Source organism: Pseudopipra pipra, chromosome 4, assembly GCF_036250125.1.
Source record: "Pseudopipra pipra isolate bDixPip1 chromosome 4, bDixPip1.hap1, whole genome shotgun sequence".
NCBI classification, from domain to species: Eukaryota; Metazoa; Chordata; class Aves; order Passeriformes; family Pipridae; genus Pseudopipra; species Pseudopipra pipra.
The window spans coordinates 50,728,343-50,747,253 of NC_087552.1; the positions used below are offsets into that span (position 1 = coordinate 50,728,343).

Sequence of the window (18,911 nt, forward strand, 5' to 3'; positions counted from 1 at the left end):
TAGAGCTCGTAATGCTCTAAGTTAAGTTTCTACAAATTTCATGAGAACAGGTAACTGCTAGGAGGAAAGAAATCTTGTTAGTACCTACATTGAGAAAAAATGAAAACACCACTCATGCTTACTAGGCACCAAAGAATAAACCTGAGAAGTTGTTGATCTGAGAGATTCAGACATCAAAAAAAACTTCAACTAAAGTTTTTATGGTTTTTTTTGCTGCTTCCAACAGAAAAAAAAATCTGCATGGGGAAGATACATATTATGAGTCAGAAGCTGAAAGGTAGCTAACTCATGACAGACAGGAGAACAAGGACTCCAGTCAGAAGTAAAAGCTGAATGGAAGGAAAAGTATAATTGAAGTCACACAAAGCAATGTTTTGGTAGCTGTTGGAAGTCAACAAATCCACTACACACAGAATTAAGGATGTTATAGTCTCGTGCAGTGGGTTTCTGCCCTTTTCTTGGATTTGAATATATAATCTTTTGGGTTACTTTCCTCCTTCACAAGCATAAACAATACGAATGGTCATATAAGTCAAAACAGAAAGTCTCTGCTAAGCAATGACAGTGATTGAATGCATGGGGAAGAGTACAAATGCTTCTCACAAATATTTTTCTAATCATCTACTAAATCTAGTTTATGGACTTCGTGAGCTGCATAATCTTCCTGTGCATTTAGTAATTCTTGTTGGATTTAGCTTTAATGGACTTGTTCCAGATCCATATAAATATTCAACATGCATAACTTCCTTTGACATGGAGTTCCACGGATCTGTCACCCACAAACCTTTCGTTTCCTTGTTTTGAACCTAATGCCAACACTTTTCGGCTTTTGTTGTTCTTGCAGGAGAAAGAGTCAACAGTTTATCCCTACCCACCAGTCTATGTCACTCAATCTCATAAACCACTACTTATTGTTGCTTTTCCAGCCTGAGAACAACTCACTGACCTGGTTGTTCTCACATGGAGCCTGTTTGACACACACCTCCCCAGCTCTTCTCTCAGAATGTCACGATTCTGCTAAACACTTTTGGAGGTAATCAAGCTAGAACTGCTCAGAGTATTCAAGTTGCCAGTGACTCACAGATGTATACAGTGATATAATGATGTTTTCTGTTTTACTGTCTTTTCTCTTCCTAATAATGTTAGCTCAGTTTTTTAAAACTTGGTGCTAATAACTCCGAGGTTGTGGGTTCAATCCCCTGTATGGACCATTCATTTAAGAGATGGACTTGAGGATCCTTATGCGTCCCTTCCAACTCAGAATATTCTGTGATTCCAGTAGCATCGTGTATTTGAGTGCTAATGGGTATTGATAAGTGAATTCATGCAGGAACCCATAACTTCTCACTTGTTTGTTCAAGTCTAACAAACTTGTTCAGCATAAAAAAAATAAACATTAATAGCTTGGGATTTCACTTTTCTTTTTTTTTCTCTTATCCACCCTCTGAAGACCTGTCAGAGGAAAGAATTAAGGTCTTATATTAGATGTGTCTGAGGCCTGTATGGATAAAATTCATTTAGTAGCCACTTTATATAATGCAAATAACTAATTTGGTAAAAATCCTGTTTCATAGAAGTAGTAAACGATATCTTTACAATTAAATTTTCCTCTCTTCTCTAAGAACATATTTTTATAATATCCCACTTATAAAATGATTAATGGGACCTGTAAATGTAAGTAATTAAGCTTAAGACTTACTGAATTAATCCTTAATGTGATTGATTTTTACATTTGAAAAAAAACTATAGAATAATTGACTAATTATTATAATGGATTTGCCACACTCATCAGTTTCCTTTGAGTAATGTAGGGTTACGTAGCTGATTCTATAGCCAGAGTTCTATAGTCTTTTCTCTCTTATCCCATTTAATCTCATTTATTGCTACGTTTTTTTCAAAAAATGTTCACTAGAAAGTTTAAAAAAATTTAGGTATCATCCTGCTTTATAAAAAGAACTGAAAATGAAAATGTAAGCTTATGAAAACTGATGATATTTCTCTTTGCCCTGCATCTATTTTACTTTTCAGGAAATATAGAAAAAGGTAGGTTACAAAAGCCTGGGAGTTTATTTTAGGGAAAAGTTTTGAACTTCTTGTAGAAATTCTCACATTTTTTCATCAACTCTGTTCATCTTTTTTGTATTCACCAGCTTCAATTCTCATTTTAGTTTTTGAGGATTAGATCTCATCCAAACTCTTTTTCCCCTTAGATTATTAGCGTCCTGTGTACCTGTCAGTCAAAGAAAGTAAGGTTGTATTCACATTCTTTTCTAAAGCCCTGAGGTGCAACAATTGCTTTTTTTTTCTTATGTTAATGCATCTCTGACAGCCTTCTCCAGTGTCGACTCTTAGTGACAGACTGACCATCAGGTGCCTGTAATGGGACGGAATGTTGGCGTGACAGCCCTGATGCAGTGAAGTGCTGCTCAGCGGCAGCCAAAATAGTGGTGTGCTATTGACACGTTTCTAGCTACGAATACAAAGCACAGCTGTGAGGGCTGCTATGGGGAAGATTAACCCCATCTCAGCCAGATTCAATACAACTATGTAGTTTGTAGTCCTGAATAAAGAAAGCCTATGGAGTATTATGGAATTAATTCCCTCCCTACCTGAACGAAAAGTTATTATCTCATCTAATCACCAGATGTCCTATTACAGGAAACTTGTTAGCACTGTTGGGAAATCTCTTGTGGTCAATTGTTGCAGTCACTGTGTAAATTTTTAAGCTCTTCTGCTCTGAATTTTATTTTACTATCGCCTAATAGCTTCAAGGTCTGCTGTCTGTTTTACCCTTACAGATTCTGGTCAGCCCACCTCATGACTGGCTCTGGTTGTTAGATTTTGCTACAAAGTGTCTGCTAGATGAGGTCTGCAAAGCCTCTATCCTGTAAGGCATCACTGGAAATCCTCCTCTCTTTTACAATTACATTCAAGACAAACCAGATAGCTCTTATTTAATCAGCAAAAAGGTTGTCCCATTAAGCAGTGGTGGTTATATATCTATTGAAGCAAAATCAAGTAACAGGCCTTGTATAAATATGGGTCATCAGTGGTTACCTTTCCTAACTACAAATCTTGTTAGGAAATAAATTAGTTTGAAATGAGCTGTTTTCCAAAAGCCCGTGTTGATTGGATTCGTCAATTCAGTTATTTATTATTTGAGCCCATCATTTGCTAGCATCAGTCTCATGGGGATGGGCCAATAATTACTCAGAGCATCTTATTTAGCCTTTTTAGCATATTTATTAGTTTTGATCTTCCCAAACTTCCCTGTTGTTTTGTAACTCAACAGCATAGAAAGTTTTTAACCAGTCCTTCTAAAACTTTTAGATGCAGAATTTTAAAATGATGATTTTAGCATTTCTAATTATATGCTTCTCTCTTTTTGTCTTATTGATCCCTTTTTCATCTAATAGGAGCATGGCAGTAGTGGTATGATTCTGTCTGCTTTTAATACACCCGGGCAGTTCTTGTTTCTACCAGTCACTTTCCTATCAAGTACTTAAACTTAACTTCATTTTTTAATTGTCTGCTTCATCATTTTCAACTAATGTTATTTTCCATTTTTGTGTTTTATATGTCTATTTATATATGTATATACACAGGGATATTAATGTAATATATATGTGTAATTCATGTATATGTATCATAAGATATATAATATATATGGTGCAATTTTAAGTTCTTTGTTCTCTTTTTCTTTTTTTTTTTTTTATTTACAGGTGGCTTTCTTTTCAAACTATAGTATGTTAAATGGCTATTAAAATATTTTTCAACCGTGTTCCACTACTAGTCATTGTATTTTTTTCTATTTAAATTCCTTCTCTGAAGTTTTTTGTCTGATAGTTATTACTAGTTCTTAACGGGCAGCCGCTAAGCATTTATGTATATGTATATACACACACATACATAAATATATATTTACATATATATATTTATATATATAAAAAACTTTTTCTAACAGAAAGTAGGAAAAGTAAGCAAATCATTTTTATAATTAAAATAAACAGGCATAACCCTAGCAAATTACGATTTTTCCATTACCGCCCAAAAATTTTAATTTGCTTCCTGAGGGACAGAAGTTAGTCCTGTATCCTCCCACTGATTTGGTATAAACAAGATCAAAACATAATATCTAAACTGAGATGATTAGACACTGTAGAGATTAGCCGTTTGCTAAGTGAAACTGAAAATTCATCTTGGTGTGTGTAGCAGCATGAATTGTTATTCTAGAAATAGCAGGAGATAAGTTTAAGAGCATGAGGGAAACTTAACAATAGCTGTAATAAATACCATAGTTAGAGTACCCTTAATTTGCAGAAACAAATGTTGTATTTTTCTGCTTCTCACCATCCTTTACTTCTGGACTCTTTCTTGGACATACATAATGAGCAAAAACTTGGTAAATGTCATTTTCGCTTATTTAAAAATACATCTATACTATAATTCTTCCATAGCATTGTAAGTCATGTGCTAACAGGGCATGGTTATTCTGCTAATGAAATGGAATCATTTGGCCTTCAACATCACAGTATTTAATATGCATCTGAGGCATAGATTAATTACCTGATAATACATATCATTTAATGTCCCATTCCTTAAATAGCCCAAATGCTCATTGGGAGGCTATCCAATAAATAAGTGAAAAAGGTAGCCTTTGTAATGACTAGTTAAGTATCTCATACAAAAGTATGCGTAAATAGGAAAGCCATCTTTGAAGTTTAAATGCTGTTTAAAAATCCATACTATTCTACAAGTTTCCTAATAGCCAGTACTATAGAACAGAGGTTTTGTGCCCTGATCCTGGCATGGTGGGTGCTGCACTGCAACACACTGCTTTCCAAGTAGACAAGAGCTCCTGGAGAAGGACTGGGATAAGGGAATGTGCCTGGAGAACAGGGCCCTGACATTGGACTAGCAGGTGGACCTGGCCTGGCAGTGCCTTCACACCCTGCTTCCCTCTGCCACTGTGATCCCAGGGAGCATTGCACTCTCCCCAGGAGTCACACGGTTGAAAGCTCCCTCTGCCAGACACAAGCAACACAAGTAAGTCTCTATGTGCTGGAAACACACCCTCACATAAACATATTCACCCCGCTAATTTAACAGGTAGTATTACACATTGTTAAAACCTTTTAATATCTAACAACTCAGCTCATGAGGATTCCACCAAGTTCTTCATAAATACCTACTTAAGAGAGAATCTAGATTATTGAGCTGAAATATATGGAAAAGTATTTGTTCTTTTTTTTCTTCTTTCCTTAGAGATTCCTACCCTTTTCTGCTTGTTGTTGTTAGCTCTTGTTAAGTGCTGACCCTGATATTGACAGGTTGTGGGGGTTTTTTCCTTCGTGTGCATCTGTTCAAAGATCAAATTTAGAGTCTTATAAATAGCACTAAGCTCATCTGTGTTGAAGCAAGAGGATATTTTAGGTCTTCTCCAACATGTAAATTCAACAGACTGGAGTTTTCAGCAAATATCTTAAAAAGTAAGTAACCTTAACCCCAAATTCTTTTCAAAAATAAATTTATCTTTCCTGAACTCTGTTATACAGATTATAGCATGCCTGAGTAAGGAATTATTTCATTGCTTATAGTGACAACAAAGAACGTTAAAAACTTACTAGAATTGAACTACTGAGGTAGAGCTACAAACTAAAGTTTCTTAAAACATATTCCATGTGAAATCTTCATTGAACAAATGAATAATTGGTGTGCAATTCCAAATAAAGCCACAGTAAATAGCTTGGTACAATTAATTGCTATTAATTCATATTTAAAATGTAAAAATAATTTCTCTTCTAAATTTGGAAAACATGCATAATAGATCAACAATTAAGAAAATACTGTAAGAATAATTTGTAGTTTGAACTCTAGATAAAAGAAGGAATAGGGTCCCCACAGATTAATCTGATAATGGGAAAAAAATCCAGAACTCTAATATGCAGCATTTCAAGGTCTCTGATCAAATACTAATCTTTATAATTTTTATCTACAAAGAGATCTGCAAAGATCTTTCCCATAAGCAGTATGTGCTTGATAAATATTGAGATAACTGTGAGGTCAAAAGCATATTTTGCCAATGGCATTTGGAAAGCTGGAAATGAGGACAAAAATGAAGAAAATGGGAAATGATAGGAGAGAGAAATATCTCATATGAAAATCTAAGTCAACTGGATATGGATATGGTTATCAATCAGGTTATATAACTTCTCTGTATGTTTTAAGGGTTTAACTACCTAAGTGCTAGCCAAGCAGTGAAACGCGTGCACACTGCACAGGCAAATCCCACTTACACCGCTCCCTAAATCACTGAAGAACTTTAGCTGGGAGGAGAGTGGGCTCAGGGGGATCTCACCAATGAATATAACCACCTGATAAGGGGGAGTGAAAATAACAAAGCCATACTTTTCCAAACCTGATTGGACATTTTGCCAAGTAGCCTGCTCTTGGTGACCCTACTTTGGGCAGGGGCTTGGACCAGGCACTGCCCAGAGGTGCTCTCCAGCCTCAACCCCTCTGGGGCTGGGACTGTCCCTGAGACGATTCACTGCTCTGAGCATAGGTGTAATGTCTTTGCCACTTGTGGCTCAGCATAAAGATAACACTGAGGTGAAACAGGGTTGGTCATTAGTCTTGTGGCTTCAAACGTAGACCTGCCAATTTTGAAGCTGTTCTGTGGATTTATAGCCAGACATGTTAATAACATAAGAAGCACCTAGACCAAATATAAGAGTTAATAAAATATCTTTGCAGTTTGAAACAATAATGCCAAACGGTACACAATGTGTTACAGAACCAATGTGTTTAATTTTTTATGTTGCTTATATATGATCCAGACAACCAGTCCTGCCTACACACAGGATACATGAAATAGCCCTGTGTATGCAAAATTCAAATAGTTATAAAAAGTTAGTCAGAATGCAGAAGGGAAAACGGACAAATTGTTCCTTTCTTAGTCTAATCTGTCTGTAGCTACAGAGCTGAACTATGGGTTAGTAGGAAAGAAAGATATGTTTTAATATGTTTTCTTTCCTCAAGAAATGATGCAATCATCAATCCAATTCAATCATCCAGTGTGCTGTCCTTTACAAGGCGTGTCTCTGGCCAGTGAAAATGTTTCTCTGGTAGTACTGATGTGCCAGCTACAGTGTCCTTGAACAGAAATCACAAACCCTGTGAACATATTTCTGGTTTTCTATTGTTTTATGAGAGTCATATATAATATTACAAAAAATAAATAGCTGTAAATAGTAATTTTTTAAAAAATCTAAAATACTTCTGAAAAACATTAATTTCTAAGCATTCAGATATGGCCACAATTTTTCTTAATTGAAAGTAGAAAAATGAACTTGGTTTAAAACAATACTTTATTTAATATATATATATATTCTTTAAAAATTACTTACATTATTTTTGGTAACAGTAACAAGAGAGGATATCTTATATACCACTTTTCAATTAATATATCATAATGTACAGTAGCAGCAGATTAATTCCTCTGTTACAGTTAAAGAAAGTAAAGCATCTTTTTTGTCACTTCCACATTATCATGAGCTTCTACAGAAAGATTCTCTTGAGTTTGTGGCTTTAAGGTTTGCTGTTTTAATTTAAGACAGTTTAAAGCAAAGATTTGTTGCAAAGGCTATTTATTGATGTGTACAATCATTTCTCAACCAGAATGTCGAATTTTGAGCAGCTTCACTTCGACTTTTACCAGTCCAATTACACCATAGATGATCAGGAGGAAGGCTGCAACAGCTATGGGTCTAACGAAAACTTCTCTGGAAGCATAAAGTAAGTATAGGTGTTGTTACAGCTTCCCTCTTCAGCATCTGACAGTTCCAGGGCTGGCTTTGGGGCTTGCAGGAGCAGGAAAGGACTTCAAGTGATCATCTAGACTTTCCCAAGAGAAGAATACTTTTTACTGAACTTCTCTTTTTAAAGGATGGTTTTCGTGCTACTTTTAGAAGAACTGATGTTACAGGTTTTTTACCTAATGGGAGTAACTGAGTTTCATGTTATTAATGTGAAATGTAGGGCACATATTGCAGGAAGTTCTTTAGGATCCTTCTCAAATTCAAGAAAAAAAAAATCAAAATATATATGTCTCTTTCATTAGCAGTATGGACATATCTGAGGAGTGACACCAGGCTACTGAGTGGAAAAGTCAGGAGTGCCTGAATTTGTGGGTGCCCTCACAGCTCCTAAATTCCCTTTCCCCTCACCTTCAGCCTGTGGGTCCCTGCACTGTGCATTGCCTGAGCTGGGTGGGTACAGAGTTGGTGTGATGGGCTGAAGAGTGCTGGCAGGCTGGCAAGGAGCTCTGCCTGGTTGCATAGAGAGTTGTAGCAAAGGAAAGCAAAGCCATGGTCAGCAGCTCAGCTCTCACTAACCACAGCAGGTATTGTGTCCGGAAAATTTCCGTGTTCCCCAAATTGAAAATAGGTGAAAAATAGATGCTACATAGTGAGTAGCTTTAAGATGTTTCTCATTGCACTTACGTGTTTTGCTTGGTTTGCTTCTTGTCCCAGGAGCCAAACAGGAGAGCAACCTCCAGCTGGAGCTTTTGCCCCATCGGACATGCTTCTGTCCTCTAAGAGTTACACAGGTCAGATTTTGCAGCCAACGTACAGTCCTGATACTCTCTCTCATCTTGGTTATGCTGATGGATTTGACGAGGAACCTCCTTTGCTAGAAGGTAAAAAAGAAACCCATGGACAACATGCATGATTCCTGGAGGTGCATCTACTTTTCTTTGCCGGCTAGTGGCCATCACTAGAGAAACTGCAGCAGAGCTGCCAAGCCTGGCTGTGTGAGCTTCAGCCAACAGCTCCTGGCCCCTAAACCTACATTTTCTTCTTGAATTCACCATGAATTCATTCAGCCTTATGACATATAGGGCATATACTTTACCACCACTAGATGGCAGCATAACAATAAGTTTTGCATTCACATTTCCAAATCTTTTTTCCCACTCTATGTTTATCCTGCATACATATTGGAAAATCTGTAATTAATAAATACTGATAATCCTCCTTTTTGCATATCTAGTAATAAATGTAATTGTTTGAAGATGCTAAGTAGCTTGTTTCAGAGGGAAACAAATTGAGAAAGCTGCTTTCAGCTTCAATTAGTTAATCATTTAACTATACAAACAATGTCATTCTTTATGACGATTGAACCATTCTAATGCTAGTGGCTGATTTTGTAGTTTGCAAAAGACTTGTGATGCATTAAAAAAAAAAAGAATTGGAGAATTTGTCTGTGATTATTTCAGCATAATGTGAAAGGAGCATATTCAGCCTGCTGCTTTTGCATACTGGGAGGCAAGTGGAGTTTTTACTACTTAAAAGGTGCTACTACTGCCTTAAAGCCAGAAAGATCACTCTGAAACAGGTAACTAGATCTCTACCTCTAAGACCTCCAAGCATTTATCTCCCCATGCAGCTCGCCCTGTGAAAAAGATGCTGCAATATGACTGCTTGTGATCCCCAAGGCTTCACAGATGTACCTATCTATGTACACATAGGTCTGACTAAAGACACACATTTTAGTACAGAATAGCTTTATTTATGTAATGTTTTGGCTGAGCTCAAGATGATGGAGAGGTGGAACAAGATAAAGACTTGGCTTTTCAAAAAGAACTAACACATTGTCAGTCTTAATGCTGCCAACTCTGGCACCAAGTCCTGAGCCTAACTTTTCCCTTACTGGAGAATCTCAAGGAAGTTGATTACTCTTGCAAGCTGAAGTGTTTTCCAGAAGTTATAAAACAAATCTTAGCCCCAGTAGAGTTTGTGGCAGAATTCCCATCAACTTTAATGGGAAAGAATTTTGTTCTGTTTTCAGGGGTCTCAGTATTACTTTTTAAATAAAAAAAAAAAAAGCTTATAAAAAACACTGTGCAATATATTATTAACTTGCCTTGAAGGGACAAATGTCATTTTTAAGTGCCTCTGGCAGTTCAGAGTTAAGACACATTTCTTGTCAGATTTACTGGAATTAAAAAATACCTCTGTCCTTGGTGTTCTTGAGTATCTTAAATTCTGCAGCTGCTGTTAATTAACTTATTTTGCAACATCTAAGCTGGTGTGGCATTAGATATATGTGTTTTAAATATAGGAAAAACAAATATTAACTCAAAAATGCTGAGGGCATTTTTTGGCTCATTGCCTAAAGTTTGATTTAATAAATTAATATTTCAATTGAGAATCAGAGCTGACTCTCAAACATACTGGGTATACAGCATGTTTCTACTAAGAATATGTCATCCTACAATATTATCTTCATTGAAGCAATTAATTTGTTTGCGGTTTTGTGATATCTAATGCGTTTCTGTGAAAGTGTTGTTTTCTTGTGAGCAATTAACAATCCTGAAATTTCTTGTTGCAGAACTTGGGATCAATTTTGAGCATATATGGCAAAAAACATTAACAGTTCTAAATCCAATGAAGCCTGCAGATGGCAGCATTATGAATGAGACAGACCTCACCGGACCTATCATTTTCTGTTTGGCCCTTGGAGCAACATTGCTGATGGTAGGATGCAGTTGAAATCTTCAGGGATTTCTTTTCCAACAAGCTAATGCCTAGGTGATAATGCATATGAAGTTTCAGAAGATGTAGTACTGGCATAAAAGGAGTCATGTGCTGCCACTTGTTCTGAGATTATGTGTTAAAAAGTCTCCTTGCTTTGAAAGTACCTGCATTAAGTTTAAATGTAATGCACAAGTAACGCAGGTGAAGTGATATATTACTTCCAGTGTTACTTCCAGTGACAAAAAAAGACTATACCATTTTTGGGGTGGGATTTAATATGAACAAAGGACATATCTGTGCCATGTATAATCTGGAGAAGGTCTGAACACCCAAAGCATAGCAGTACGTGCTAGATAAAGACCTAACAAGGAGTTTTTAAAGTAGGTAATAAAAAGACATAGCAGACCAGCCCAGTTTTTCTAACACTCTTGACACTGTTTTGAAATTATCTTCTTTCTATGTTATTTTAGGGAGTGCAGAGATATAAAAAGAGTATCTTTATATAGCAAGAATAATTGGAAAAAAAGAAATGAAAACAATCTTTTTCTTCAAACTTTCCTTTCTCCTCAAATTTGCAATAATTTCCTATAAATTTTAATAGTACTTCCTTAGTTTATATTCTTTTTTCTATATTGTCTGCTTTACAAAATATGGTAGCCTGCATTTGACCTTCTGTTTTATGAATATAGCTTTCCTACAGGAGGGAAGTTTAACAGGGATTGTGCAGTTCTCTGAATTCATCTATTTATCATTGACAACAGGGGATTTCCAGTGTTGCTGAAGTACAGCTCTGATTGTTGGCAGTAATTCATCAGACAGGGGTAAGGTGGGACCACCCTGGGAAGGGCTTTACTGCTCTGCAACTGAGGTGAGAGAAATGGGTCTCTAATTCTCCATTTCCTCTATGATAAATAGTGTTGAATCAGAAGATTCTTGAAAATTCTTACTCCATCGTCAGGGCAGTACCTTGAATGTGCAAACCGCAATATAAATGGCAAGTATTATTATTATTTATACCCATATAAAAATAAAAATATTTTATAAGGGTGGAAGAGGCAGGAGGAAAGGGAATAAAAGGAAAAGAAGACAGGAAGCTAGAGAAGACAGGCTATTTTCCACATGGAGAAATAAAGATATGAGGGTAGTAAAAGGCGAAAGTTGAAAAGCTAAGAGAAAGAAATAATGGAAAAAAATGCTCCCTGTTGATTTTTCTTCCTGAATAGCCAACAGTTCTAATGAATACTAGACTACTATTATTGAAATAAAGTACTTATATTTATTCTGCGGTATTAAGCATTTTAAGTGTCATCAGAAAACTAACTTCAGTGCTCCAGTTTTAGGCCAGCAGAACTCCTCTGATACAATCCAATGTTTTTCTGCCATAACTTCACAGCAGTAAGTGTATGGGTTTTCCGTGTGCCATCTTGGAAATTTGGGCTGCTTATTTTATCTCAGATGCATTTGAATACTAAAGTGGGTGTTCAGCTGTGTAAACCATCCTTCTGTATTTAAATAAGTCTCTTCTAATAGCACCAGGAACAGAATTTGGTTGAGACCTTGTTTCTGAAACAATGTATACATTTTATTTAGTTTCAGGTTTTTAAATATGGAAAATTATGCAAAGATATTCTTCAAATGGTAGCAGCTCTTTCAGAGAGAAAGAGAAAAGGGCTGTTAGCCCTGCAACAGGACTTGATCTTCCTTATGTTAGTATAACAGGGCAGCCCAATTGTAGGAGGAGAAACAATGACAGAACAAAAGTTAGCAGAAGGCTGTCTCAGCTGCTTTGCATTTTACATAGTCATTTGTATGAAATCAGACTTCCCCATCCACTTCAGCTAAGGATAGTAGTACCCACTCCAGGCAGATGCAAACAAGCACACAAAGTCTGACTTTCTCCTAACCTTGTTCCTTCCGCAGGACAAATTTAGCTCTTTCCATTCATCAAAGCCTGTCAGACTAATCAAGCCTGATTCTGGTTTTGCTTACATCCCTGTGAACTGGGAGTATTCCTGCGTGTGTGAGTCAATATATTTACATATGTTAAGAAAGATGGCTAAAATTGGAACCAGCATGTTCAGCTGCCTATCCGCCCTCCGCCCTTGCCCCACCAACCAAACATTTCACCAAGTGGAGATTTCAGGTAGCTGCTGGTGCTAGTGCTCCCTTCATATCTGGCTCAGGAATTTCTTAATCTTAAACTAAGCTGATAAATAGTGCTGTGTAGAATAATTAAATACACTGAAACAAAGTCTAAAATATAGCTTGTAGTTGTTGCACCTGTTTGAAACAGCACTTTTCTTAGCTGGTCTATAACAAAGGCTGCCCCAAACTGTTATGGGTGCTAAACTTACTACAAATCATTAATGACCGAAATTCTAATTGATAATAATCTGAGGTAGTATTGCTCTCCCAAAATATCTATAGCTATCATTAATTTTATTTGTAGAAGCAATTTTTCCTGATTATTTTATACCACTAGTATGCAAATGCCGGCAGAGGATTCTGTATCTAAATAGGAAGATTTCTTACCCTGTTAGTTCAGGAATAGATTATTCCTTAAGGTGGAGGACAGTGATGGGGAAAAGCCCAACACTCAAAATGTTGCAAGGATACAGGCAGCCTGGCTGTGCCTGTCTTAAACATTGAGGACTGGAACCAGATGAGAGCTCAGAAGTGAGCCAGTTCAATTTGCAAACAGGATAATGTTGCTGATGTAAAGTCAGGTCTTATTGACTCAGTCTGCGTTTCACGTAAGTGTGCATTGCTGTCCAACCAGAGCTGGTGAGCTGTCACCAGCCTGCAACATTGGGAATTTCTAGTTGTGTCATCACTAAGCTAGTCCCTCTCCACTGCATTGCTTTACGTCTGTCCAGCTCGAACACTGCTGGCATCCAGTGGTGAGTTTCCACATTGTAGTGGGGGAAAACAGTTTTCCCCCTGAAGTTATAAAATGGTAAATCCCTAGGGGGTGGAGACCCTTAGGGTTTGAACCAATGAGAGCTTTTGCAAAATATAAACATATCACAAGCAGACTGGAAAAGAAAGGTGATGTTGTTGTAGTTGTAGTTGTTGTTGGAGAAGTAGCCATGTTGTAGAGCCACGAGGAGAAGCAGCAACAGCCCCACAGTCCAAGGCAGGGACTTGGAACAGTGTTAAACTGGGCCAGGTTCTGTAGCTGAGAGCTGAAGGAGTTTTCTCCACCATGAACAGCAGAAGCAGTGGCAAAAACAACACTAGCTGGAGAAAGTGGCAGAGAGCCAAGAGATAAGAACTGAAGAAGCAGCAAACGAGTATGCAGCCGAGCAAGAGACACAGTTGTCCGAGAGATGAGAGCCAGCAGCAGAGAGAGAACTAAGCTCTACAGAGTTTTAGGGTAAGAACTGAACCAAAAACCCCCAAACTCCTTGGAGACTTCTCCTAGAAGGGAGGGGTGAAGTGCAGCAGGACTGCAGAGAGGAGCTGAGAAGCTCAGACTCCTGGAAACTGGACCAGGATGGCCAAAGGAATGCAGAGGAGGGCTTTCTGCCCCCCCACTGCCTTGAAACAGAGCACAGAAGCTCTGTAGGGGAATTTGAATCCCCTGAAGATAGGGACTGTCACGAAGACCCCTGCGCTTCGTGGTATGACGTAGTGAAGTGACCCTTGTCCTGGTGAACACAGCCTACGGAAGAGAAGACCCTCACTTGGAGACAAAGGACCATGAGGGCTTGAATACCCCCCTCCTGGCAGAGATCCAGCTACAACTATTGCATGAAGTGAGATAGGCTGCTGCCCTGAAGACACTGCTGCTCTGAGTGGAAAGGATCTTTTCCTTCTTCCCTCCTGGACTTTTATTTGGAGGGAAGAAGAGATTTGATCCATTGTAAATATTTTTATGTCATGGTAGAGATAGTTAAGGTTGTGTGTGTAATGTATTGTAATATTTATTTTGTACAGTCATTGTAATATATAATCCCTTCCCCCCATTTTGAGTCTCGTGTGGTGTCTGGAAAACCCATCTCACACTGGGCTGAGATGTGGGAGGGGGTTTGAACTAGGGAATTGGATTTTGGGGCTCTCAAACCATGACACGCCATGCATGGATAGAGGAAGAGGGGCCAGAGAAGAAGGGTCCTCAAAGTTGATTTCCCCCAAATTTTATTAAAATTTATGGATAAATAAGGTGATAGGTCTTCTTAATCCTCCTTAACCACCATGGAAGGTATACTAGCAAATATCACAAAACATGAAAAAATGCAATGTTTCCAACTAATCCATCACAAGAGAATCCAACCTTAAGCCACAAACTGACTAGAAAACTGAGACCATCTAATAGTTTTGATTCTCATGTGGTTTATCATATGCAATATATAATATATAGTGGGCAATATATAGATATGTTTGTGTCTGTGCACAAACACACCTGTGTTTTAAATGTGTACAGACATGTTGTTATGTGTCAGAAAGGTGATACATAGCAGCCCTTCATTTGAGAAGTTTATTCCATAGTCCTGAGTCAATAGTTGAGTTCCAGGTAAGAGCTTTGTCCTTCACAGGTGCATGCTATCATTAATATACAAAGTTCCAAGACAAAACAAACTTTATTTCTGATTTATGAATGTTTTTGTGATGTACAGATGTGAAAATGATGGTATTGCATAGCCAGCAATCAGTATTTAATTTGTTAAAAGCTTGAAGAGAGAGCAAAAAATATTCAACAGTCTTTTGTGACTGTTTTGTTTTGGGGAGTGAACAATGCACTTATGCCTGGAGGTGATCATTCAAACTGATGGCAGGAGAAAAGGAATTGGTACTGCTGTGGCCACAGTTGCCTGTTTTACTAGCTTTGTGTGTCAATTAGAAAACATCAAGCTCTACCAGGCTGGTACCTTTCACAGGCACTACATTCACTCAAAGGAATAAAATCTGGAAGGAAAAAAAAGCACCTGGGATTTTTTTTGTTCATTAGAACAAGAAAAAGAACACAAGCTGACAGTAACTACTCAGGTTTATGTTGAAATGAACATGTTGTATTGATCTAAGCACAGAAATGTGTCTTTCTCATGGTAGTGAAAGGGAAAAATGGTCACATTCATCCTGAAAACCAGCATATTTTAAGCAAAGTTTTACTAATTTTTTGCTGACCTGTTTAAAGTTGGAGGTTTGTAATAAAATATAAACCATATCAAGTAACCTGAGTCATAATTTACTTAGGACAGTTTTTCAGAGCCCCATATACACCTGTTGAAAAGATGTTTCTTGAGACTAAAAAGAAATTATTAAAATGTACTTTCTCAATTTGTTCCTTCAGTTTGTAACTTCCCAGTTATACCCTCCCAAGTCTCCCAACCAATTCCTGTCCCACTCAGAGCCCAAAGAGAGTAAGACTGAGAATCAGCCTTGTAATTTTAAGTTAGCAACAAGCACATTCTCTCAATTGTACCTTTAAATTATTTTTATGCAAAAATCACCCAAAAGTATCAGCTGTGGTTTATGACTGAACTAATATAGGTGAAGCAGAGAGAGAGTGTCAACAACAAGAAGCAACAAACCTAAACCTAATTCTGTCTTCTCTCACTACTTTGTGATCACTTGCTCAGTTCTGACAATTAATGCTTACTCATATTTATTCCAGGCAGGAAAAGTTCATTTTGGCTATGTGTATGGCATGAGTGCCATTGGGTGCCTTGTTATGCATGCCCTGCTGAACCTGATGAGTGACTTGGGAGTCTCACATGGCTGTGTTGCAAGTGTCTTGGGCTATTGTCTGCTGCCCATGCTGATCCTGTCGTCTTCTGCAGTTATCTTCTCACTACAGTAAGTACCAGTCTATCACAACAGGAATCCTATGGAAAATAGTAAGTTAGAAGACTGGTGTTGTGCAAAACATTTTATAAATGGTTGGGTAGGGAATTTTGGCTTCTGAAACTGTAAAGCAAAACACCTTTTTTTTTGTGTCTGTGTAGATGGAAACAGACAGAAGTGTTTGAGAGGGTTGGTATACATTCATTTTAGTGTGAGTCCTTAATCCACCGCTTCTCACTTGGACTGAGAGTGCTGATAGATTTTTGCAGTAGCCTCAGATGTGTCTTTTGTTTTACAGAGCCAACAGTGACTGAAGTTGGGTATCAATTTTAAAAGTGACTGCTGTACTTTGGGTTTATGTAGCTGGTTCTCCTGTTTCTTTATTTGTTCATAGCATCAGGCCTCTCATCTTTATGTTTCCTTGCATATACCAACTTCTGTTGGGCAGAATGAAATAATCCTGTAACCCTTAATGATTTGGACAATTAGAACAAGTGTTTAAGATGTAGTAGAGTTGTATACTCTGAGGTATAGTTGTAATGTAATTGCAAACCTGAAAATAACCAAATACTTTGAAATACCACTTGTGCAGTGGTGTATTTATCTGTGCTCATAAGGAGGATTGTTCAGTTACATGCCTATGGATAGGAAACTTTTTGGCAAGCCTCTCTTTCCTCGTCATTTGGTTAGTCCTTTGAGATACAGACTGTGTTTACCTCCCTGTTCACATACAGTAAAGTACAAGAAAATTCCAGATCTTGCATGAAGGCATTGAACAGCACTTTTACCTGTTTTTAACGTTATTAATGGTGGTTTCCCTTCTTAGACTTTGTTATTCTCTGACATTTTTAACTCTTCAATCTGTAATGTATGGAACTTGGCAGCTGATGAATAAGAAAGTGCCCCTGTTTGTTTTCTTTGGAAAAGCAGTATATATATATATATATAAATATAATTTTTTAAAGGAAATTATGTAGCAGAATGAAGACTTTTACACAATTCTTGTTGCATGTTTCTGGGGACCTATGATGGCTTAACATGACCATATTCCATGTATTAAAGTGTTTCTGAGCTCTCCTTGATAAGATGGATAGTAGTGACACTGAAGAAGTCATTTATTCTCTGTTCTCCTACACTTCCCATATTTTCTTGATTAACCTGTTTAATAATCCAGCCTAATAAAATATGCAGACACATAATCATTAGACAGATGGGGTGAACTCCAAACCAGCTGTTACAATTGTGCAGGGTACTGTTGTCTGTACAAGGAATCCCCCATCACACACTGCACATTTGTAAAATGCTGCAAATTTGCAGACATATTTTGAAAAACTATAAATGCTATATTGTGATAGCCTTTAAAAAATTAAACTGTTATTTCTAAAATGGGTTGATAATGTTAAGTACCTATCGACAGGATTCTGCAGTCCTTTCTCATTTGCTATATGAAACTGCTTGAACACAGCAAGTACCAAGGTTAACTATTGCAAACATGCTATTAAAATTAAGTGGCAACTTTTAAATCCAACATACACTTCACTATTTTTAATTTAAAAGCTTATTTAAAACAGTAAAGGAAAGACAGTGACACATTCATAGGAGTTTTTTAGTATTTGTAAAAAATATTATTTCTATTTCAAAATTTAAAGAACTTAACTCAATTTTTTTTTCACAGAAAATATACCTAGGATAATGCACTCATCAATTGCAAACATGTAGCAATAAAATAATTCTCAATTTTCATGATTAGCTATTTCACTGTAACCAAATAAAACAATATATGCAGCATTTTGGGTGCTAAATAGCACCAAAGAGAAAACTTGCATGGAACTAGATTTGTTTGTGCCCCATCTAAGTTGTTATCATGTGTTAGCCCAAGTTGATTAGACCATCTTTCTGGGAGAAACATCAACAGACTTTTTTCCTGGAAAAAAACCTGAAAATTCTTTACTGTCAAAGGCCCAAACAGAAAGGTCAAGCTATTTCCTTAACTAAACACTGAAGGAAATGAATGTAAGAGTGGAGAAAGAAAGTCTTAGACCCAGCCAATGCAAAGGACCCATTTGGTGACAGCATCTGCAGGATGTGAGAGAGAGAGTAATAGAAAGGGTCTGCTCACATCTGTACCCCCATCTCAATCTCATGCCAGTACAGCCCCAGTCCTCTTGGTCACTGTGAGCATGATATCTGCTTTTTGCCCTTCTCCCATGCTAGAGGATTTGACCTCATGGACGTACCAGACAAAAGCTCTCTGTCAATGACATGTTAAATTGATGTCTGAATTTTTAAGTGCACACAGGTATCTCTTGGTTCCAATATGATTTTATGTCACCTTTCCATCCTGCTCTCTGCCAGTCCTGGAACAAAACATAAGAGGCCATTGGACTTCAGTCCAAGGCAGAGCATCCACAGCTCTAAATTGTGCTGCCTTGTGATAGTCCCCTAAAGAGTCATTATACTAGTTGAAAATGGTCATTGCACAGTATGTTGCTGTTGCATCCCATCCCTCTGCCAGCATGGGTACCTGCTGAAAGAGCCATCCATACTAGCTCTGAATTTCTGGCTCTCTGTTTAGGTGAGCAA

At 37.4% G+C, this 18,911-nt stretch overlaps 1 protein-coding gene across 5 annotated transcripts in view; it reads left to right on the plus strand.

Annotated features, from left to right (window-relative positions):
• Positions 1–5,378: 5,378 nt before the first annotated feature.
• Positions 5,379–18,911, plus strand: part of YIPF7 (Yip1 domain family member 7) — a 59,115-nt gene continuing 45,582 nt past the window's right edge. For 3 of the 5 annotated variants that reach the window (XR_010430183.1, XM_064652928.1, XM_064652929.1), the window contains exons 1-5: positions 5,380–5,489; positions 7,681–7,797; positions 8,535–8,701; positions 10,396–10,541; positions 16,159–16,340. Coding sequence is in view for 4 of the 5 variants with exons in the window: in XM_064652928.1 (XP_064508998.1) it covers positions 7,682–7,797; positions 8,535–8,701; positions 10,396–10,541; positions 16,159–16,340 (611 nt within the window). In the remaining variant the exon portion in view is untranslated. Of the gene's footprint in view, positions 5,490–7,680; positions 7,798–8,534; positions 8,702–10,395; positions 10,542–16,158; positions 16,341–18,911 lie in introns of all 5 variants that reach the window. The other 2 variants (XM_064652926.1, XM_064652925.1) reach the window with 2 other exon arrangements.